Genomic DNA, 24,017 nt, shown 5'->3' on the forward strand with positions numbered 1-24,017 from the left:
GGGAGTGTTCATATGATGACAACTACTTACTGACAATATTTCAAACCACAGCATCTTAACTAGTTGCATTCAGATAATGGGACTCTATACACATTTATTAGCGGAAGAATGATATGTTTATTATTACTATACAATCTCAAATAAAAAAACTTAATTATGCGGAATTAATGAATTAACTGAGATTAACAAATTCATTTATCAGAGATTATCTTAGTAACCGTTTTTTCAGCTCTGATGAGATCACTGAAAAGCAGTTTTCGGAGTAATAACTTTTGACAGATTAAACAAGTCAGATATGAAGAAGTTAAAATATAAACTGAGCTAGGTCCTGTGATTTTTAATAATATATGAATAAACTTATTGAATATGTGCTAATGCTGACCTTTTATCGAATATATACTGACATAAATTGAAATGAAGGATTGATTAGAGAAGGATTCATTGCTTTCGAAAAATGAAGCTTCGGCAATTCAGTAAAGAAAGAAGAAATTTTTCACCATTAAAATAGATTACAGAACAACCACTTGATACTTCATTTTTTTTCTTGAAATAAATTTCCAGTTAACTATATAAAATACGTGTTTTAAGACAGGAATCTGGCAATTCGAATAGAGGTTAATGACTTCTCATTAAAAGCACTCTTTTTACAAAAAGAATTTCCTGCAAACAAGTAATTAAAAGAAATCAGAAATAGTTTTTAAATTGCCTTGGTCCCTCTCTTACGCATCATTAACTAATTAGGCATATACACGGAAACTGTGGTCACGACTTTTTAATATTTCCCTAAACAACAACAGTGGAGAAAAAAAAACACAGTAATGAGCGTCGTTTATTAAACTATACATTTGATTAAAATCTCCGTAAAAATTGCTATTCTTTAATATATGATGACATTTAAGATAATATTTAATATTTTTATGTAAATGTGTTTTTTCATTTCAGGCTTAACCTTTAATACATAAATAATGATAGCCTTAAACGTAAACGTAATTATAATCGGTATTTATCAGAGAATATGCAAATAAGGCAAAACAACCAAATCATAAAAGAAGAAAAAAACGTTGAGGTCAAATAAATATTTTATTAAACATAAAGTTTTAAATGGGTTTTATGTTATTAACATTGTCTGAGAGACATCATTAGATAAAGCCAGAAATAATAAATAATCAATTAAATTCGAAACAAGTCAAAATTGTTGAATGCCTCTAAAAAGCCGATCTCAAAGCGTGATCCTCAAAATGTGGAACTACTTTTTAAACACAGAAGAAATTAGTCTTCTGGTTGTTTCCAAGATCTTTCAAGTGTAACTGGAGCATTTCAAAATCGTTGCAATGGTCTTTACGAGAAATCACTGTGCTGTGTTTCCAATGTAAGAGTATCTTAAGATGGTGTCATTATTATCATAATTACGGTCAAGATAGATGATATAGTAGCTGATTATCATTAGTCACCATACTCGTCAAATATCTATCTTGCTGAACATGTCTGGGTATCCTAGACTGGCAAGTTTAGCTCAAATCTGTCCTCTTAGAAAAATGGAATTTGATCATTCAGAAACTAAATTAATAGTATGGAAAGACTTTATGAAAAGAAATTTAAAATATCTTATCCGTCTTATTAGTATGGATTCTCGACCATTAGCTGAGCGTAAACCCAATCTTTATAACTTTTAAAACCTAGAGAAAAAAATTAATCTGATGTTTGAGAAAGTCCAAGATATAACCCACGGTAATCCAAGTCCATTAAAATTTTTAGCATGTAAAACGCTGAATCTGTTAATCCAATTCGAAACAAGCCATTAAAGTTCATATTTATTTAAAAGCCAATGAAAACGATTTCGTTCTAAAAGAAGTCACAAAGACAGGTCTTCAATTATTCTTTAAAATAGTTATTTATGCAAACCATATATGACGGCTTAAAAACATTTTCAAACGCGGAATATCGAAATTGTATGCCAGTATGTCTGTTATAAATAAGCTAAAATTAACAAACTTTGTTCTTGTTCTGTCTTTTCTCGATTTGATACTTTTATTACAGTTAGTTATTTGTGATATAAAGAAATATACTTTTACAAAATATTGATATCCTCCAAAATCGTATTGCTTAACTAAATGAAATTCACTCTAGGTATTTTTTGAGAAAATAAAATATGGAATTCATTTCATTTTCAGATTACATGGTTCCTATGAAGCGCTTAAATATGGATCTTCCTTGGATTGTCTTGCAGACCTTTCTGGAGGTATAACAGAGAGCATATCTGTTGGCTACGAACCAGCCAGTTGTGCCAAAATTATTATGAAGTTGCTTAAAATGACAACAGTTGTGACTGCCATCACTCAGCGGCAGCTGCAAGTAAGAAAATTGCATATGCAGCACACACCTCTTATTCATTCAAGATATTGAAATTTCAATAAGGACATGATAATGAAAGTTAATTCAAATGATTTTAGAAACTAAATATAAATAGGTTATCTCTTACAAACATTAAAATTCTTATTTTTGTGTTTTTTAGCCTAGAAATGCTATGGAGAAATTACCAAATGGAATTCTTGCAGGGATTAACTACAGAGTGATCAGTGTTCAGAAGGCAAGTTTACAAGAAATATTCTTGTGTACCTTTTCAAAATTTATCTTCTAAATCTATGTAAGGAGGAAGAACTAAATGCTTAACATTTCTGATTATTTTGTACATTTTTATTGCAAGTTAAAATTTGAAATTTATGATTATTTCAACCTGAAGAAAGGCGAACCACCTGTTGGGAAATGCGTTTCTACACTTAGTTGTATGCATGCACAGAACAGGTTTCTAGCAAAGGTTATATGTATGCATAAAACAGGTACAGGCTAAAGTAAGGCCGGCATTTCTGCATCTATTAAAGCCTTCGAGGTATCGCCTGGCAACGCTAACTGCTGAGCCTCCGCTCCATGCCGAACCTATTCCGAAAGAAAACACTCCTGCAGGGCGGTTCGAGGGTCCTCCACTCATCTTCCCTTGCCAGCACTTTCTTGATAGGATTTCGGCTCGCCATGTATTTTGAGTGTCACCTTTGCCGCACAGATACTACACACTTACAAACCCAAGCCTTCTTCGAGATTCGAACCCAAGCCTTTCACTATGGCACTCAACTTCACTATCATCCAATCTGGACAAACTGTCTTTATAGTAAAGTGAAGTAAACTAAAGTATTACCAAGTGCATACTGAAACTGATGTTAGTCTCAACAAAGAAAAAAAATGCCAGAAGCCTTGTTAGTCATTAGGCCACAACAGATATTGATTTGTAACCCTGTTAGTATGGTAGTACAACAACTGGCTGCCATAGCCTTGGACTGACGTTGAATCCTGCAGAAAGCACTGTAAGTTCATATAGTCTTGACGGCATGGCATACTTAAAGCAGTGTCGAGCTGAAATTCCTCTCGAGAAGTGGTGATAAGTAAAGAGAGAGTAGAGACCTTCGGATCCGTCTTACGGCTTTTCTCCATCAAAAATGGGACGAAGCTGAAAATATTCGTATTGTCACCTTTCAGATACTCAAGGCATTGGGCAAACGTTTCCGCCTTCGCCATAAGGATTTTTGACCTGATCTAGACTATGTTCAGTTCAGAAATATTAGTTACAACAACATAAACTGATCTTAGGAGAATATCGAAATGTGTACACGTATCAGACGCGACTTTTCCAAACACCCGATTCAGCAGCTGCAGTGATGCATACAAATGTTTATTGAGAATGAGCCCTCATTCCAAAAAGGATTTATAGGGATATAGCCAGAGCTTGCATTTAGTCGAAGCCCCGAAAAATTTGATTTGTAGTATTTTAATTTGTTATCTAACTATTTGTCATTTATTTATTGATTTTTCCTTTATCTATTAAAAATTTGTCAATTTTAATCATTTATTATTTAGTTACTCAGTTTTGCTCATCTTTCCTGATGGCATTTCATAAGGCTTTGGCGTTTTTCATTCTAGTATTCAAAACCTCGATATAGCCTCCTTTTTTATGCATGAAGTCATACGCAGCTGATTTAGGAATACAAGGCTGTCGGAATTTTCCCCCATTTCTATTGATAATGTCTTATTCACAATAAAATGCTACCCGTGTACACAACATGCTTTTGCACAAGTATAATTAACTTTTTCAGTAACTGATGAACTTTAAATCTATTTGGCACCATACGTACTTCATATAGATCTCATATAATACTACCGTTCATATTTGGAGCATATATGGGCTTGTTTACAACTATGCTTTTGAGCTTTTTGGCATATGCCTTTTGGAAAGCCAGCTAAAGGAAACGACAAAACTATCAAGTTTTTAAAAATGCAGGTTATAAGGTTTTTCTCCCACTTTCCTAGCGTGCCTTCGTGGTGTAGTGGTTCTGCACGCTGGGCCGGTGTTCCAGACAGAGGTCCGTGGTTCGATTCCCGGCAAAGGCGGTTGCATATTTTTCAATCTCTCTTGCTTCCAAAAAATACCTGATGTCTCTACAAGGTTACCAAAATATCAGTATTAATTTCGAACTCTGTATCTCTATACTTACTTCCCCTCATCAAAGTTATACTGCATGTTTTTAAGGTACACCAGAAAACTGAACAGTTTTTAAGTTTCATGATAACATTACATGAAAAGTTTATCCAAATTTACAATAAATTTGTATTTTTAAGTCAATGAATCAGAAAAGTTATTTTGTTTAGGGAAACATATTATCCTTCTGAAATTAATAAACTGAATCAAAAACTCTTATAATAACTAACATGCATTTTTCATATTTTTGTAAAATATGTCGTCTGTAAAGTCTGGAAAATATAATCTTAAACAAAAGTTACCTGTGGAGACATGATTGTAGTTTTACATGAAATTACATAATAACCTATATACTCAGAAGTTGAAATCAGACATTTTTTAAATATTTACATAGTAATTGAACTTTATACACTCTAGTGTTATTCGAGTCAATATTTAAGTCAGGCATCTTAATTATGAAACTCAGTTAATATAAGCCGTACAAAAAAATCGTACCAAGACCAAAAATCGGGTTAAGCTCCTAGTGTTTAGCTGGCTTTCGCTTAATTACTAGCAAGCACTAAAATATATTTGATATTTATAAAATGTTCTGATCATAGAAACTTGCTCATTCATAATAGCATAACAGCAATTAGGCTTTGATAAAATTTTAATATTATTCAATACTTTACAACTAAAGGAATCAGATGTACTGTTTAATCAGTATATCGATTTTAGAGATTGCGTTTTGATTTCAACTGCGCATTGAATTTTAAAATTGCACAGTTTAAAAATTATAGAGTGTTATATTTTAATTAAAATTCATTTGATCTGCAATTAAATTATGTGTTAAAAATCAGATTAGAAACGACTCAACTTATTCATTTTTCCAGCGGATAATAATTGGAAATTTTTGTTAAAAGTCGAATGTTTTCTTAAACACTTCGAAGATATGATACGGTTCTAAGTTTTGATAAAATTGTGTTCGAATAAACATATGCTATTACTTATCGACAAAGAATAAAATTTAACATTTTATATTTATTTCTGATATTATAAAAAAATTTTTCAAAATTGCAAATGGTAATTTAGTCGAATATATATTTTAATAAAATATTATAATGATAATATTTTTTATCCCTTTGTGCATCAGAAATAAAAAAATAAGCCGATTTTAAATACAATAAAAGATAGTTACGTATTATCCCGTCGACCGTGAAGCTGGAGCCAAACTGGTTGACTTAACTCCGATTATGGATAAGCGTGATGTAACGACACTCACAATATCTACGCTTTCGTTTATAACCCCGACTGATTCTCGATAAGCCACGTTTTGCTTTTGTGAACAAGGATGGAAATGAAGAAGTTTTGTTGCTGTATTTTTCTTGCATTTTGGAAAAAGGAAAATTAAAATTTGAGATCTTCCTTCTACAGAGCAGTAAGCAGTTAAGTTATGGAAAACTACCATCAGAAAAAGCGCGTATGCTAATGGACACGCTAATGGACGATATGGTCAACTGAATATGGACGACGAAACAATCATAGATTCCAACAATTTCCTGCCCAAAGTTTCACCTATAGCACTCTGAACAGAGTAGAATGAGATGGCGTAACAAAATAGTAGAAATGGCCGAAACCTTTTTACGAAACGCAAAAACGAAGAGGGTCGAATACTGATTTGGTTGTTAAATGAGAGAAGTCAGTTTTTTCAGAATTCTACAGGAACGATTGAAACAACTTCAGCAGGATCTCCGCCAGTTTTTCTGCTTCGATAGTAGCCAGCTCTAACGGTCGACAAGATAATAAGCAAGTACCAAAAATGTTGTCATTTATGTATGATAATAGGGCGCTTGGAATTTAATTTGGAATTTTTCCATTGAAAATCTCAAATTTTCAGGTTAAAGTTTTCCCTTTCTCTTAAGTTTGAATTTCTTGTGAGGCTTTATCTGAAAGGTTCTCTTGTGGACGAAAACAACAACATTCCAAATTGTAAAACTTCTTTCTTTTTCAACTTGGTTTCAATACTAGTTCTCCCTTATATTCCTTTATATTTATCTTTTATCTGGATGCCAAAACTATTAAAACTTCATGCTTGTCAAAAACTAATATTCAGAGTAAAACATTGAGAAGCTTAAAATGTGTTGTAAAAAAGGTTTATGTGTTGTCTAAAAAGTTTTATAAAAGTTCTTGTACATTTGTTTTTATATGAAAACAAAACTTTATGTAAATTATTCTTTTTTATTTGCAAGTGAAAATATTTTTAATGCCATATTTAATTTTGGAAACGTAAGAAAGTCTTGTTATTTTATGTATGACAGAGTAATATTTTTTTGCAATTTCTTGTAAACAATATGCTTTTAAGGGGAGTTGGAACCTCAAAATCTCCAAAAAATTGTGATTTCGGATTTCTGCATTTTCAAATTCTCTATACTTTTATCTTTCTAAAAATATCATTCTTTAATCTCTATGAAAATTAGAACTGTAAAAAAATCTAGTTTTAATTTGTCATCTACTGCATTGATCAATGAGGATTTTTACATAAAAACGCATTTTTCTCCAAACGTGATTTTTTTTATACTCGATGTACCTTTTCTCAGGAACTACTGCTCACAGGTATCTAAAATTTTTATGGCTTATTTATTAGGTTCCCTAATATTTACTGAAATGAGCTTTTTGAAATGAACTTAGAAAAAAAAAATTTTAATTTTTTTGTGTGAAAAAGTGCTAAATTTTACTATGCCTAACAAAGTATCCTGTAATTTATTCTAAAATTCAAAATGTTTCAAAAGCTCATTTCAGTATAATCAGATAGGTATACTTTAATTACAGAAAAAATTTCAAGTTTGTATCTACAGCAGATTTTGAGAAAAGGTACATCGAAAATGGCCAATTTAACATTGTCGGTTTCTGATACCCCTTAATCGCCTGTAAAGATATCTTCTGATATGTATGACCAAAAAGTGTTTATAAAACTTTTTTTAATTTTTAGTTGCCAACACAGGACGGTTTAGAGGTAACATTAGTTTGGTTGAAAGATCTTCTTTATGTAGACTGTCAGTATAATGGCCAGTAAGTATCAGCTATTGGAACTGCGGAATTCATTTTTCGAATTCATTAGGTTAATTGCTTTTATTGAATGTATAATTATTTTCTTTTTATATGAATTGCAGTGTTGAAGAGTTATTTCCAGCAATCAAAGATATTTCTAAACCAGCAGCTGACCAGTTTTGGTAAGCGTGATGTTTACATTATCTTGTGCTATATTTATATAAATGTTTTTAATTAATTTTAAATCATATAAAAATAATTACTCGTTTGAGTAAACTAAAATTTATAGAAAAATAATCAGTCGTTTAAGTAAACTAACATTTAAAATAAAATCTCTTCAAATATCTTTTTCTTCCTATTTGATTTTAACAAATATTTAGCATGAATAACAGGAATAAATATTACTTTGAGACATGCGAGTAAACTCATATTTAGTTTTTGATGATTTCGGCAGCACATAGTTTGAATTATTATTTTTTTGGCTCAAAATAATAAACAAGTTAAGCTTCGAACTGGATACAATACTTTTGCTAATGCTAATAATGCAAGAAAAGAAGTTTCTAAAACAGAGCATTTTAGCAAAAATTTAAGTTTTAAAATAGGAATGAAACAGGATAGGTAAAAAAAACCTTTTAACTAATTTATATTTTATTAAATGAATTATTATTATTATGCTTTGATTTGAATAGTCATACCAATCATAAATTTTGTAATTAAATGAACAATTATGAGAATTTTGAACAATTATGAGAATCATTCTTCATACAAAGAAATAAGGAAAAAATAGCTAGTTGCAAAATTCATAATGGCAGTACCATCGTTGTGTAGGGCAGTAGCATCTACATAACCTTCTACTGTTTCTTGGGCTTAAGTTTGCGCTTTTTTACAACAGAGCTGTTCGTCGAATTTGTCGATCAGTTTTCTATCAGGAACTGACATCGAGAGGAATACCTTCAATAGAAGAGAACATATTAGAAACTTCAGTTTCGTCTTTAACCGCATCTGGATTGCAACATTTCTGAAGTCTCTAATTAGCAGTTTGGAATCTATCTGCGCTAGCAAAACTAATTCTCGCGCTGTTTGCTGCCGTGATTTCAGCGAGAGAAATCTTATTATGGTAGCGAAATTCGTCCATAACCTGTTTAATTGCGTCAATAATTTAAAGCTCTAGCTTCTTCGCTTCTAATTCAGTTCGTAAATTTTTACAAATGCTGCAGATACAACTCATGGTGAATAGCAGTAAGTCAACTAAGAAAGAAAATAAAATCCAATTCTGGCCCAAGAGAGAAAGGATCTATAGTTTGTTAAAGATTACATTCAAAGGTGTCCTTTGCGGATGTACAGAAGGGACAATACAAGATATCTAACCCACACCTAAACCAAGGGTTTGAATGTAACTTGTATGTTAAACAATCCGGCCAAGTATGTGTTATAATTCCACAGCAAACGTAGTGGGTGTTAGCAGTGACTCGTGGTGAAGCAAGGCAATACTGCTAATAGAACGATAGTACATAGTTATCAGTAATAATTTATAGTCATCCAATTGCATACATAACTGTCATCTCCAAAGGTTGAAGAGGGAATCTGAACTGAATTCGATGGATCAGCTTAGTCACTTGTACATGATCATCCGGTCCTCTAGAAAATTCAGGGAAAATTGGTCCAAAGGCTTCGGTTGGTTTCACCATATTGGAAAAAAAATCGTACAGCGTCATCTATTTGGCAACAAAAGTTATCGGCAAGGTCTTTAGGAAAGATTTTGCTTATATCTTGTCTTCTAATTGAGTTAGTTTCACAATTTAAAAGTTGATCAGCTGAAAATTATAAGATAGAAATAAAACTTACGCGGCAAGAAGTTCGGTTACACAAAACAATGTATTAAACGTATTATGAATAGTAACAGATAAAATAATAATACATTTAAACGATACTTAACCATATTAAAATACGAAAATCAAATAATTACAAACATTCACTAAAAAAAAAAAATAAAAAAAAAAAAAAAAAAAGGTTTCAGATTTTAAATAACGTCTAAAGGCGCGTTTTTTTTAACATTTTGTGTTAATTGTCTTTATTTATTAAATATCATGTTCTTTGCACTTAAACCATAAAATTCAGTTCAAGAGCAAAATCGCAAAATAATTTTAAATTGAGCATACTTTTAGAATTTCCGATACACAGTCTGAAGCGCTGGAAATAAAACTGTTTTTTCTGTACAACGTTGCCATTGCTCATTTTGAAATTCTTGAGTTTCTTAATCAAAAATTTGTTCAACTTTTACAAAATATTAAATCGATAATAAAACAAATTCCGAATTTCAAATTTGGGCTTCCAGATGCCCATATTCGCAGTAGGATTACATCATTCAAAATTTGATGGCTCTAGGTACAGTTGTTTTATCACAATGTGAGAAACATACATACATTTATGCAGACTCTTCATTATTTAATTTCTTCATATATAATACAGGGCAATAATATTTGGTGGCAGGACATTCAGAGTGATTCGACGTAAAATCGCAAAACGGAAACAGTCCCTCGGGGACAAAGCCCCTTTGGACTAACAATACGATTTCGCAAGTAAAAAATATTTAATAAAAGCGAATTCCCTTTTTCTTCCATAATAAATGTGAAATCAAATGACAGATATTTGTCTTGTTAAATTAAAATTATGCAAAAGTAATTTGAAATAAGGTTCTTAAAGACTGAACAATTAACTTATAACGTTTGTAAGATTCTGTCCTGTGTACTTTTAACTTACAGGTGAAGAATCTTAAGAACTGATCAGCGAATAATCGCTTGAGTTCGTGAGATAGATACAACACGTAAGAAGGGTGAAATTACCCTTTATTATTCCAATAAGGTTTACCAGAACTCCGTCTTGGAGTTTTACAATAAAGTCGCCACTCGGGCTTAAACTTAGGAAACTAAGAACTAAAACTTAACTAATCTTAACTAAAACGATATAGCCGAAGCTATCAAGATTCTAACCCAGTTGGCGCCTTAAAGCTGAATAACGGCGAAGCTATCAAGAGCGTAAAATACGGCCGAGCGTAATGATGCTTATGAGAGGCGGACGCGTGCTAGCCAGAATAACTGGTTTTCTCTCACGAAGTTAGTAGAACTTCACGGTTAAATACTTTTCCTCATTTGCATTCAAACGCGATTCTAAAACTACGTTCTGGCCGGAAATTGTAAGTTGAAATTCAGGAAGACTGGAAAGGAACTTTAACTCAAAATTTAACTGTTAAAGAAGTTAGCATAATCCTTACACGTTTCTTCTCAGAGTGGTTTAACAAATAGCCAAATTAAGAGATGGTTACAATTTTGCATTAAAGAGCAAGGATCTTCTATTATAAAAGGATAAATGCATAATTCTCCTATGGCTAATCGTTGTTAGTCCCTTAACCATTCTTGTAAATTTAATTTCCCTAAAATTATCCAGAAGACTTTATCAATTAAGAAATTTAGAATTGCTTGATAGCCTTTCACTTGTACAAAACCCTACTATATTGAATTCATGCTGTTAATTTCAGCTCAGTTTCGTCAACGTTTTTAAAATTATTTGCATTTTCCTTAACATATGTGCTATCATTATTGCTTCAATTTTTATCTTTTGCAAAGTTATTCAAGTGTGATTGGGACAGTTACAAACCACTAGACAAGCCACTAGACAAGCACTAACAAGCACTAACTAGACTAGCAAACCACTAGACAAGCACTACCCTTGGACAAGCAAAAACGCAGCACTATTAGAGAACATGAGAAGCTTTCAGTTAGTGTTAGTAGAGTGAGAACCATTGCGAAAACCGACATTTCTTGTACAGTGGCAAGATGTATGCCCATGGATTCCATGCACGTTGATAGACAAAAATAAAGTGATGGGCATGCAAATTGCCAGTTCTCTTCTACAACGATTTGAAGATTTGCATTTTGGAAGTCCCTAATGATCATTAATGGAAAGTGAGTTCCCTACTTCAGTCTCGAGTTCCAGGCTTAAATCCCATTTGGGAAGGCATGTGGTTTGCAGATAACGATACCGACACCATCAATGCTCAGGATTAGATTCACAGCCAACTGAAAACATTTCTTGAAAAGGACACGAAAATGGGTCCAAAACATTGGCATAAATGTCGACTGAGAAGAGGTGTATGTTGATGGAGGGACATTTTAACTCTTTCATTCGCAATAAAGGTTTTGATTTTAAAAAAAAATCAGTCCCGATCACATTTGAACCAACTTGTACTTATTTATCGTATTTAAATGAGGCACTTTCGGTCTACGAGGCTTGCGAAGCAGAAAAGGCGGAACCTAATGCAAATATCTCTCGAAATACTTAAAGCTTTCCCATGAAACCTAAGGGCTAAATGCACGTCGACGTTTATACAGTCACAGATTAGAATTACAGTCTAAGCTCAAATTTTACGTAATCTGAATTAAAATATTTAATCTTACAGTTTTTTTTAAATTTTATCTAGTTCAGGAGAATTATTGCCATCACTGCTAATTATCTATGCTGTAATTAATAATAATTTAGAAAGAAATTTTAAAAAATACTTTACAAATTTAGATATTTACGAATTTAAATTACAAATAATTTATTCATTATTCACAAGAAATCTTAAGGCTAAATAAACTTACGCAAAATATACTTAAGGCTTAAGGCAAAACGTAAGCAAATTGTGCCTTCAAACAGATCTTCCCAATAAAAATTATGCTTAACTAAATGTTAGACGGCCAATTACCACACATTAACCTGGCTACTGCTGCAGTTCAATAGTGAGCTTCCACAGGTGCAGAAACAACTTGAATGGTGGCAAACTACAATAATAATAACTATAATTTTATAATAAAATAATTACCGTATTTACTCGCATATTTCCCCTGTTTTATAACTAATTTTATTGTACGAAAATCAAGAAGAGAAAATATGCGAAAAATTTAATTTCTGAAGGACGATATTACAGTACAGTCATAAAAACTGAAAAGTATTCATGGATAAACTAATTGTAACTACCTGTATGTGAACAGCATCTAGTTAAAAGAAACTTGTTTTTCAATAGGAATACACAGTATTGTAAACATTATCAATATCTAATAAGATATCCGCATTCCTTATTCCTCATACCTATAAGGCGTTTCTTCCGCCTTCTTGGCATGCCTTCGTGGTGTAGTGGTCAGCATGCTCGACGCAAATTCGAGATGTCTGTGGTTCGAGTCCCAGCGAGGGCATTGCTCATTTTTCATGACTCCTGCGCCAAAATAACCTAATGTCTCTACATACCTTAGATCTCAGCCGCTTTTATTGTCGCCACTGTTTCTCTCCAGGCTCCAAATCATTTAATGCTGCAAAAATTACTGTCTGTGTCGCTTGTTACAGATTTCAAGTTGTCCCATTGTCATCTTTTCGCCACTTTTTAGTCTGCCTTCTCACTTGCAGTGATCTCCAGAGCCATTAGAAGCATTAAATATCGCCGTTGCTTTGCAGATTTTCACTTTTTTTGCTTTATCAATCACAGTCCATGCATCCAAAATCCACAAGAAAATCAATTAGCAACACGAAAACAATCACTACGTAGACAAATACAATTTCAAGTGTAGGGTAAATCGCTTTCTGAACTTGAAGGAAGGGAAAATTACGTAAATATTTTTTTTTTAAATTTTCAATGCCTTTTTCTAAAAAACTAAAAGGGGAAATCGCAAGGGGGGGAGAATCAGGGCTTAAATACGGTAAATAATTCAATCTCGTGCTTTTTATGTTTTGAAGTCTGATAGAAAACAAGAAGTTTAAATAAATTAATATAAAATTAGCTGGTTAATATAAATAAAATATTATACGAATCTTTGGTTTAAATGAAATTATGAAGTGCTGAGAATTTGAAGAAGATCTTTGAAGGATCTGCTGAGAAGGATTAAAATTTATAAAGAAAATTAATGATTAGACTTGTAATAACTTTCAAAACAGAGAGAAACAAACTTGTAGATTATTTCTCAAAACGTGATTAATGATACTCTAGAAATCAAGATATCTATATAAGAATCTAATAAGAGTCTGGAAGAAATATTTAATTTTTCTGTTTTATTATTATTGAATCGAATTGAATTGGTACAATAAATACGTCAAAACTGTCTATTCTTAAAACGCACAGAATAGCATTTACTTTTATCGTTTCATAATATACCGAAATCATATTGTCACGAAATAAAGAAAACAAAAGTGTTGTCTTTAAAGGAGATAACACTTAAGAAATTTGACATTTTATAGATTTTTGATTGAACAACAATAGGGAATTTAGCAATAAATTATACAATGCCTTTTCTTATAACCCAGTCAAGTCAAAGAAAATATTTTTAAGTATGGCATCCACAAATGAAGGAGGAGAACGAATTTGAAATTGAAGATTTATGACATCCAAAGCTTTAAAGATAAAAATAGGTATAATATGGCTAGTTAATTTAGTTATCATCTTTTACGTTATAGCTATCTGTTATGTATGCGTTATGTATGCAGATACTGAAAAACAATAAGGAGAAAATACCTTCTGAATGTTTCGTCGCATGAATGCATTTGTGGTATTTATCCTTTAGAAAAACCTCCATGAGAGCATTTCCTTACAGCTTTTACTTTGCTAAATTCCACTAAAACACGGGTTGCCCACCAAGCTTTGATATTGATCCCATGAGTTCGATGAAATTTTAAAAGGGTCAACGATTATCAAGGGGTCTATTGGAGGTCGACAGACGAATACGCAACTACAGTTGATTGGTATAATCAAGATCTCATTGGTTACAAAAAATGTATTAACAAAATTAATAGTTAATTGTTTATTAATATAAAGTTATATCATACAGTAAGGAAGAAATAATATAAAATAAAGTGAAAATAAAATATAATTATGATGCATAAAGAGTTGGTGTTGAATGATGATTTTCAAGTATAAGACTTACTTAAAACACATCGGTAGGCTAAATTTTGGAATTTTAAATTCATCCGAGAGAAATATCCCAATATAAAAATTGTAACCAAATCAACACTATTGACTTCCGTAGACAAAACGTTACTACAAGAAACAAGAAACAAGAAATAAAAGTTGAATATTTTTGAACGAGATAAGAATTACGTTAAATTAGTTTTATTCAAAATACTAAAACCAAAATGCATCAAGAGCAGCCATCACATTAATGAAAATCAGACTTGTGCAATTAGAATCTACGATTTTGTTTCTGAAAACTAGTTTATATTTATAAAATTAAAATATAATGATACAAAAAATAATAAAATATAAATATAATATACCCTTTTTTTAAACATTTGTTCCTGTTAATTGTTATAAGCTAGCTATTTGAAATTAATTGTATTACGATTATGTTGTATTATGTATATTATAAAGGGAATTGTCAGGGAACCGATAACGAAAGACATTATTTGAAAAGGTTCAGTATAAGAAAAGGGTTGGGAACCTCTGGGCTAAACAAACAAACAAATATAACTATTTGGTAGCTTCGATTGGTTTCAATACTTCATCCAGAGATCAAGGAAGAAGATAGCTTACCACACAAACACTGAATTTATTCTGGCATAAGAAAGATTAAAATGCTATACACAATTTTATATAGAGTGTCACCAGGAAGTCATTCCCTAGCCTTTATTTTCGCAACCGTTTGTCGTAGACATATACTTCAAATTATAAAAATGTTTTAATGGACGCAAGTACTTATGTTTTGGCATTTTTAAATTTAAGAAAATCTATTTTTAAAAATTATGAAATCTAATTTTCGTTATAAAAAATAAAACATAAAAAGTTTGACTTCTGCATTAAAAAAAATTGAATGAGACATTTAATTTCAAAATTTGTGAATTTTGACATAATATTTAGTTTGCATTATGGGGTCGATTAATAAACAATTCAGAATAAGTCGAGGTTTACTTTTTTCACTTAAATACTCTTCAGTGATATTCATTTGTGATTTGCTAATGTCTTTATTTGTAATTTTGTTAAAATATGATACGTCGAAAAAGTTTTCACGCGTGTATTTTCAAAGTCTAAAAATAAGTTTTTAATATCCTTTTGAAGTTTTATCACTTTAGAATTATAATCTGGTTACCATAAAGAATTCACCAAAAATAATTCATGTTTCACATAATAAATTGAAAAACATGTCCTTTATTAATTATAATGCCAATACAAGTGATAATATTTACGGATACTTTACAGTGGCATATTCTTTTAAAGTAAAAAATGTATTTAGTAGTATAAAAAACTTCATGATTCAACTTCATTTGATAAATAAATGCATATGTTAAATAATAAATGCTTAACATAATAAATGCTTTTGAGATAAAATGCATTGCATAATTTGAAGTATGCGTTTTATTTGCATGATTTGTATGTATATAAATAAAACGCGCATTCGGCATAAATCTTTTTGATGCCGTGCCCACCAGCGGCCGAGCGGTAAAGTCGCTGAACACTGGTAGTTTGGTCCGAGGTTCGAATCCCGCGAACGGGCTGGCTGCATGGGCGTTTTCGTGGTTTTCCCCATGTGTAACGTGTATACGAACCAGTTTCCCTTAGAAAGTCCTCCACGAAGGCATCCCTCCTCTTAGGCAGATAGCCCTCGAGGCTTTGCCATAATCACACACACACACTTTTTGATGCCGTAATAAAACAATAATATTTTTCGCAATATAACATGTTTAGAGATTTCTTTTTAGAATATTACATTATCTTTTTTTTTCATCAAAATTGAGTAACTTCTTTATTAAAAATTTTTGCTAAGTAAATCCGAATACTCTAAATTTAACTCTGAGAGCAGAATTTTAATATAAGCAACGTTTTAGACCATTCCTGATCCTTGTTGCATTCCATGATAAAAATATCATGGATACATGGTGTTACTTGAAGATAACGCATAACAATTTAGAGAACGGACTTTCTTGCAATACGATGGTACATGGCTAGTTTTTTAAAATCCTTTCCTCATTAGTAAAATTCCATTTCTAAGAATGGTTTCCGAACTCTTAGGCTTGGATTTACTTAATACTTATTTTAATAAGAAAAAGTGTGCAGTTTTTGACTGGGAAAAAAAAGGGAGTGCTGTACGAAATCTACTGATATTATTCTTAAATGTGGCTTTATAGGAGCTAATACAGAACTTTATAAAGAGAGATCAGACTAGAAAAAAAGAAATTTGCCGTTGGGCAGCTGTTGAGATGCAAAGATTTTCAAAAGCCGTTTGATGTATTAGGATAAGAAAAATAACAAATATGAAGTATTAACGATTCATTCTCTTCTTTTTTCAATATGTAAGCATGCCGCTAGATGAGTTTATGACAACTTTTACGACTTTGGAGGTAGTGCACTTGGATGGCGATACAAGTAAAGCAGAGAGTAGCCTAAAAAACCGAGATCCATGGCACGTGAAACTTTGGCATGGTCACTGGCAGAAAGGTGTCAACGCCGGTGGATGCAGGAATCATTCCGGTAATACTAAATATCTTTCCTATTCGTTTTCATTTTACTCAGTGAACTAGTAGAGGGTGTTTAATGTATTAAAGTCTAATGATAATATTCGCTATAATAGAACCAATAATGAATGTTTCAGAACAAATATGAGATGGAATTATTCATTACTGCTAGTGCTTATAAAGCATTTATACCAGAATTTCTTTTTTTCCTTGGAATAAATATTAAAAAAAAAAAAAAAAGAATTCTGATGTGTATACCACATGATCTCCTTGTACGGAATATTAAATTATACTCATTTTCAAACTTATTTCCTCGAATTTTATTAGAGATATATTTTTCATTCAATTAATTCAGTTCTCACTTCGCAAGACAAAAATACATCAAACCTCAAAATACCTTTATTAAAAATTGAAGAATATAGAAAAATATGAAACAGCAAATACAGTTAAAGCAATTAAAAAAACTATTTTTACAAGCAAAATTTAGAGTTTTCACGCAAAAACAAGCAAGTCCGCCAGCGGGCAAGAAGGCAGATTTTTCGGTGCAAAACTAAAAGTTTACTTTTGGTCCCACTCGGCAAAAAGACACTACAGGTGCGTAAACTGACTTAATTTACTATTCTGCTAAATGTAAATTCTGCTAAATGTAAACATGTTTCAAATGTAAACAAATATGGCTACTATGGTAAAAAAGTAGCTTAGTCGCAGTAAACAACTTTAAAATTGTTGAAATGAGAGGCGCTCAACTAGATTTTAAAGCAGTCCCAACTAGATTTAAAGCAGTTTTGAGAGTAAAGAAACTGAGATTTCTGAGCCCGGTAACAGAGTGGATATATATATAAATATATTTATATACGTTTGGTTCGGCCGATTGCAACCAAAATACGAGGTGCACATCTAGATGTTATAGCAGTCCTATATACAAAATTTCAACCTTCTGTAGCTAATCGTTTTTGAATTATACATACGTGAATTTTTGAACATACATACGTGCGCACAGATGTTGTAAAAAATCCATTCTGAATCAATTTTAAATCCATTTTACAATCTGTCCTTTATTTTGTGAGTCCTTTATTCTGTCCTTACATAGAGATGTCACGCAAAAACATCGTTAAATTGCATTCGATAGCGGTCAAAATGAATATTTTCGTTGAAATATAACACCCGCAAATTTTCGCGATTACATTCCTTCCTTTATTTTGAACAAGGAAGTAAAACGATAAGAAATAGTACATACAAACATGTAATAACACAGCAGCATGTGCAACATAGCACAGCGTATTTATCGAATATAAAACTGATTGTTGTTGAGCAGATATTACATAATGCCCGGAGAGAGGTCCGGGGGCTCGTTGTTCAGGGCCTTCCATGTTTTTAAGCTGAGACCTTGTTCGTGGCAACATCTGTTGACCTGAAATGAAGTGTGGTGAGAGAATTCCACGGCCTTCGGAATAAAGTTTTCGGTCGAGGGTAGAACCTCAGTCTATGTGAGAAGAATAATATGCTTTGCCACCGTCACGTGGACGCCGACATACTCACCCCTAGCTTCTGTAATACTCTGTTAGGAAGTACGGCTTCTAATGTGATTTGTTTGAGTCCATTGCGTTGACGTACTTCATCATTACGTTGGTGAATTGTTATTCTGCTTTGTTTCGTTCATTGGACGTGGCTACCGAGGCAGTTGAATACTTGTGGAGCGAGGCGTCGTGAATGGCATGAGTGACGTAGTTCATTCGTGTCCTCAGGTAGACGGGTGGAAGAAGCGCGTGTTCTTGTCAGGTCCGAAGGGCATTGCGGAGACCGCTCGCTCTGTCAGTGCTTTCGGAAAACTTGGATTAGGTAACTTGTGGCGACATCTATGGACTTGAAAGTGAAGTACGATGCGAGAGTCCCGCAGCCTTGGGTCCAGGTTTTTCCGGTGAAGGCAGAACATATGTCTATGTCATGGGAGTAAAATACTTTACCGTCGTTCACAAGACATGATAGTTAGAAAAGACATGAGAGTTGGCAAGACATCAGAAGACATGATAGTTTGCTTAGCACAACACATACTAGTTCTTGAGTTATTGGTTTCAGCGCTGCTCGGTAATTCAACTTCTTCAAATTTGCGAATATTGGGTTGCCCACTCAGGCGCTGAAATAGTATTGTACAAGCTTAGTTATGGTTGCAGATCTCTTTGACATTCTGTGGGATACCGGTACCAGCGATAGTGCAGGTAACTATTCTAGTGGTACCAACAGTGACAGTGAACAAGTGCTAAACACACAGACATATTCCTTTCATCCTTGAACGAGGCGTTCGTTGTAACGGGCGCCTGGACTGGAGTGTCCTATCCCGATCGATGATGTGTCACTTTTCAGTCGTTGTATCCGTATGATGCGTGATGGCATATCTTAATGAAAAGCAATTATTATAATCTTTTTCCATGCAATAGTCCTTGTTAAACAATAAACTATAGAGATGACACAAGCAATTGAAAAGCCATGGCCGGAGGGTCAAAACGTAGCATTGGGAGTGCTTGCAGGCACCGTTCGGCGATGAGAGATGTAACGTCCTTCACTGAAGACATCCGAGCTGCAACTGGGCGGGGAGAAAGCTGTACTAACTGAAGTTGAAGATGGTCAGGTGACACTGGAACGTCCAATGGCAGGTTGAGGAGAAGCTGCATTATGATAGGTTGAGTCACATGCAAGCAGTGATTTTTGTGAATTCAAAGTGTATTAATTAACTTAGAAAATTTATGTAAGAAAGTTGTTAGAAATTTTCACGTATTTTTTTTATAAAGTATTATTTAAAAATATTTGCTTCTTCACATATATTGAATAGTAGGAATAGTTTTTCCATAGGGTTTCTGCGTTTCTTATCTGATCCATGTTGGATCTTAATAAACTGAACAATTTTGATAGACTGCTATTTCCAAAAATATTGTACAATTCTTTAATGTGGAAAAGAAGTCAGAAAAATTATTATTATTATGTTGGTTACTGCTGTTCTGGTTTTTAACTGTTTGCATGTGCTTTGAAGTGGAGGGCCTGAGCATAACTTTTTCCTTTTATGATTATAGCTGAGGGAGCAATTGTGGTTTTATGGTTGGGGATCAACCTTGGTGTACTATTATTAATTCTGGGGTTATTTTTGGGGAATTTTTCGCAACCGCGATAAGATGCTGGATGATTTTTTAGGCAGTTTGTACAGAGTGGTTTTTCTATACGTCCTGAGGTCGGGCAATCAGTTGTTTTATGATTTTGTGCACATTTAACACACCTAGGCATGAAGAAGCAGTTATCGGATGAGTGATGAAATCTTTGACAGTTGTGGCACTGTGGGACGATGTTTTTGTTGATATATTTTTCTATTATGACCATAAAGAGTCCTAAATGAGTTTCATTGAAAATATTCTCAATATTGTCTGATTGATTTAATTGTGCCTGAAATAAGGGCATAGGCTGTTTTGTCTTCAATCTGGTTAGCTGTACTACTTTGAACACTGAATATCCTAAGTTTGTCAATTCATCTACTATTTCGGTTTTATCTGTTGTGATTGGTAGCCCTCTTATGACGTGGTTTACTGGCCTTTCTATGCCTAGGAGTAATTACATAATGTTCGATATTATGTGCTTTTAGGTCTAAAGTTAACTAACGATTGTCATCTGGTGTGCTTGGTAATAATTTCAGATACTCTCCACTCACATTGCCGTAGAAGGTTACTGACGAAAGTTTTGAAATTTTCTTGAGATATTCGTTGTATTTGGCGCCATCTTCCGGCTTAACGATAATAGGAGTTTGGTTATTATTATTCTCTGGATTATCAGTAACTGTATGAGCGTTATTAATTGTTTGAGATAGTAGATTTCACAGATAATGCACTAAAACTATTCTGAGTAGTAATTATATTAGAAGGTACTTTTTTCGGTAATTTAGCTGTTTTGGTTGGCTTCTTAAATCCATCGGGTTCCTGTTCGCTGTCGGAATTCCCTTCATTTTGTTTGCGTTTAGTATTAGTGATTGTGTGTGTAGAGATCGCATATGAAAGATAAAGATTTAACTTACCCCTCAGCACGTCAGCTTCTGTTTCTTATCTTCGATTTTTTTCTTCATCAGTTCCGTGTGGTAGTCCCGATCCGTAACAGGGCGGTTAGCAGATGACAGCTTGGTCATATCTATGTCCACGTTTATCGAATGCTCCAATATTTGGATTTCATGTCTGAGAGTAGTTAATTCCGCATCTGTAAATGCAGGTTGATCATGATCCATATTCGTACCCGGCGTATTCGAGTTGTCCGAGATTGAATCTGGGACCATATCCTTATCAGGTGGAACAGCATCGCTTAAAAGAGTCTGTTTAGTACGAGCCATGACAAAAGTAACGCTTTCGTTAAAACGAGAAAATGTTCCTTTTGACCTTCAATAAAAATTCTGTCAGTGTGTGATAAGTACTGTTTACATTTTAGCTGCTTTCACACCTCCAAATGGAAAACATATATCAGACGCCAGGCAGGATATCTCAGTCTTATCGTCGAAAATATATATTTTTTAAAACTTAAGGATGCGACTTATGCACAAGAGGATAAAGTATGTTATTTTAATGCATTGCAACGTTTATTACACTCATTTCCATAATTTAAGGATAATGCAAAATCAGGCAAAGGAAGAGTTAGAAGCAAAACAAATTTGACTTATTTGTAAAGCTTATTTATTAAACAAAAGGTAAAGAGCAAAAAAAGATGCTATATGTTTGATATTATTAAAAAATTAGCGATTTTTTCTCCCTGGAGGAAATTACAAAAAAAAAAAAAAAAAAACCTATTTACAAAAAACCAATATTACATGGTTCGTATGATTGTTAATACATTGTATGTCTCCCAGACGATGCAATACAGTCCGTACAACGCCTAGGCATGCTGAGTATCAAATTATTGATCTGATCTTGGGGTATATTACACCACTCAAAAAGCAATGCTCTCCGAAGTTCCGGTAGACATGTAGGAGGAGGTTGACGGGCTACAAATCGTCGGCAAAGCATGTTCCACACGTGCTCTACTGGATTCAAGTCCGGTGAGAATGCTGGCCAGTCTATACGGGTGATATCCTCCGATTGAAGGCATTCACTTACGATGTTTGCACGGTGAGGACGGGCGTTGTCATCCATAAACAGAAATTGTGCGCCCATGGCACCCCGAAACAAACGTACATGTTGTTCCAGAATGACGTCCCGATAGATTTGGCTTCTCATGGTTCCAATTTGAACATGCAGGTCAGCTCTGGAACCCAGAATAATTCCACCCCAAACGAGCACTCCTGCACCACCGTAACGGTGTCGTTCAATGATGTTTTCTTGGTGGTAACTGGTACCTTGAGCTCTCCATATGAAAGTCCGGCGAGAATCAGACTGCAAGCTAAACCTGGACTCGTTGGAAAACATCACACAAGCCCACTGTTGCGGTGCCCACAATGCATGCTCTCTACTCCAGGCTAACCAAAAGCGACAGTGAGTTGCAGTAAGTGGAACGCATCTGACAGGTCTACGAGCATATAGACCAATCTGCCCTAAGCGTCTGTACACGGTCTGCCTTGAAATTGTCGTACCAGTGGTTGAAGAGAGCTGACGAGACAGGTATGAGGCTGTGCTCCGCCTGATTCTTTTGGCAGTAACTGCCAAATACCGGTCCTCATTCGGCGTTGTAACTCTGGGGCGAGCTGTGCTGTAACGTCTACTCACATTACCATCATTTTGGAATCGTTGCCAAAGCCTGGAGATGACACTCTGGGCAATTCCAAGTTCGTCTCATACTTTCAGTTGGGTACGCCCACATTCCAGACGGCCGATAATTCTGCCACGTAAAAAATCATCCAAATGCTTCCTTTGTGTCATAACTATTCGGTTATTTCACTGAAATGCTTATAAAGCGCCTGCGAACTTCTTTGCCTGTATTCCTTATATATCACTCTCTTACACTCTCGTCATTGTGACGTACTATCGGTGTCATCTGGTTACTTCCTGAGATTTGCATATGATTCTTGAAGATGTGTGTAGTGATTTTACATGTGATGTATTTATTTTAGAGTTCGATTTCCGCGTGACTCCGAATTATCCTTAATTTATGGACATGAGAGTATTTACCGTATTCAAATTAATATAAATGTGGAAAGTGTGAAAATCTGGTAAAGTATCAAATGTGGTAAATGGGAAAAGCCATATTAATGATGTGTATACTGTTATTATAAAACTATAAAATGTCATTAATAATAAACTGCCATTGATAGTTAATTATGCATAAGCACCTTCTGAATATTTAATAAATGTATGCTCTTAAAGTATGAAGAAAATAATCTCTTTGTAAATAAGATAAAAAGTAATTTTAACATCATTTTATATTTTAATGAAATTTAGTTTTATGAAACTAATGAGTGTTATGAAATTTTATGAAATAGCATAATTAATTTTGGATGTCTGTGTATATATATATACGAAAGTAATTATTTCGACTGCAAAAATTAATTAATTTTATTCTAGACACCTTTCATGTCAATCCACAAATGCAGATAGTTGTAGGGGAATCACAAGACATGATAGTTTGCTTAGCACAACATATAGTTCTTGAACCTCGAGTTATTGGTTTCAGCATTTATCAGGTAATATACACTCCATAGAGCTAACTGTTTTGAAAAAGTATATGGTAACGCACAACAAGTGGTAATTAAATTATTTTTACAAATTACTGATTATGTGGTAATAAAAACATTTTAACTTTTTAGATGTCCAAACCTACATCAGAAGTATTGGGAAAATCCTTCTTCAAAATCAACAAATCGATTTTGAATTCTCCGTACAGTAATAGTCGACAAGTAAGTGAATGATAAACAGCGACTGTCTTAATTTAAAAAAAGTAAAATTCAGAATAAATGTAAATAACCAGATTTTCAAACATGTTGCAAGAAAAATTTAATTCAGTATATTTAAAAGAACATTCAGAGTGAGATGTCATTCTCATCAAG

The 24,017-nt window shown here is 33.3% G+C and overlaps 1 protein-coding gene and 1 non-coding gene across 3 annotated transcripts in view; both read left to right on the forward strand.

Moving 5' to 3' along the window:
• LOC118204536 (calpain-C-like) overlaps nt 1–24,017 on the forward strand; it is a 95,296-nt gene that overhangs the window by 36,541 nt on the left and 34,738 nt on the right. For both annotated transcript variants that reach the window (XM_085815249.1, XM_035376847.2), the window contains exons 5-11: nt 2,172–2,352; nt 2,513–2,587; nt 7,494–7,573; nt 7,675–7,734; nt 16,864–17,036; nt 23,536–23,654; nt 23,778–23,867. In XM_085815249.1, coding sequence (XP_085671375.1) covers nt 2,172–2,352; nt 2,513–2,587; nt 7,494–7,573; nt 7,675–7,734; nt 16,864–17,036; nt 23,536–23,654; nt 23,778–23,867 — 778 coding nt within the window. The remainder of the gene's footprint in view (nt 1–2,171; nt 2,353–2,512; nt 2,588–7,493; nt 7,574–7,674; nt 7,735–16,863; nt 17,037–23,535; nt 23,655–23,777; nt 23,868–24,017) is intronic.
• Nucleotides 12,711–12,783, forward strand: TRNAL-CAA (transfer RNA leucine (anticodon CAA)). Its single transcript has one exon. It is a non-coding gene; the product is annotated as a tRNA-Leu (tRNA).

The sequence above is a fragment of the Stegodyphus dumicola genome, chromosome 4 (assembly GCF_044657685.1).
Source record: "Stegodyphus dumicola isolate Sdum_Otavi_A_Nest chromosome 4, ASM4465768v1".
Classification (NCBI taxonomy): domain Eukaryota; kingdom Metazoa; phylum Arthropoda; class Arachnida; order Araneae; family Eresidae; genus Stegodyphus; species Stegodyphus dumicola.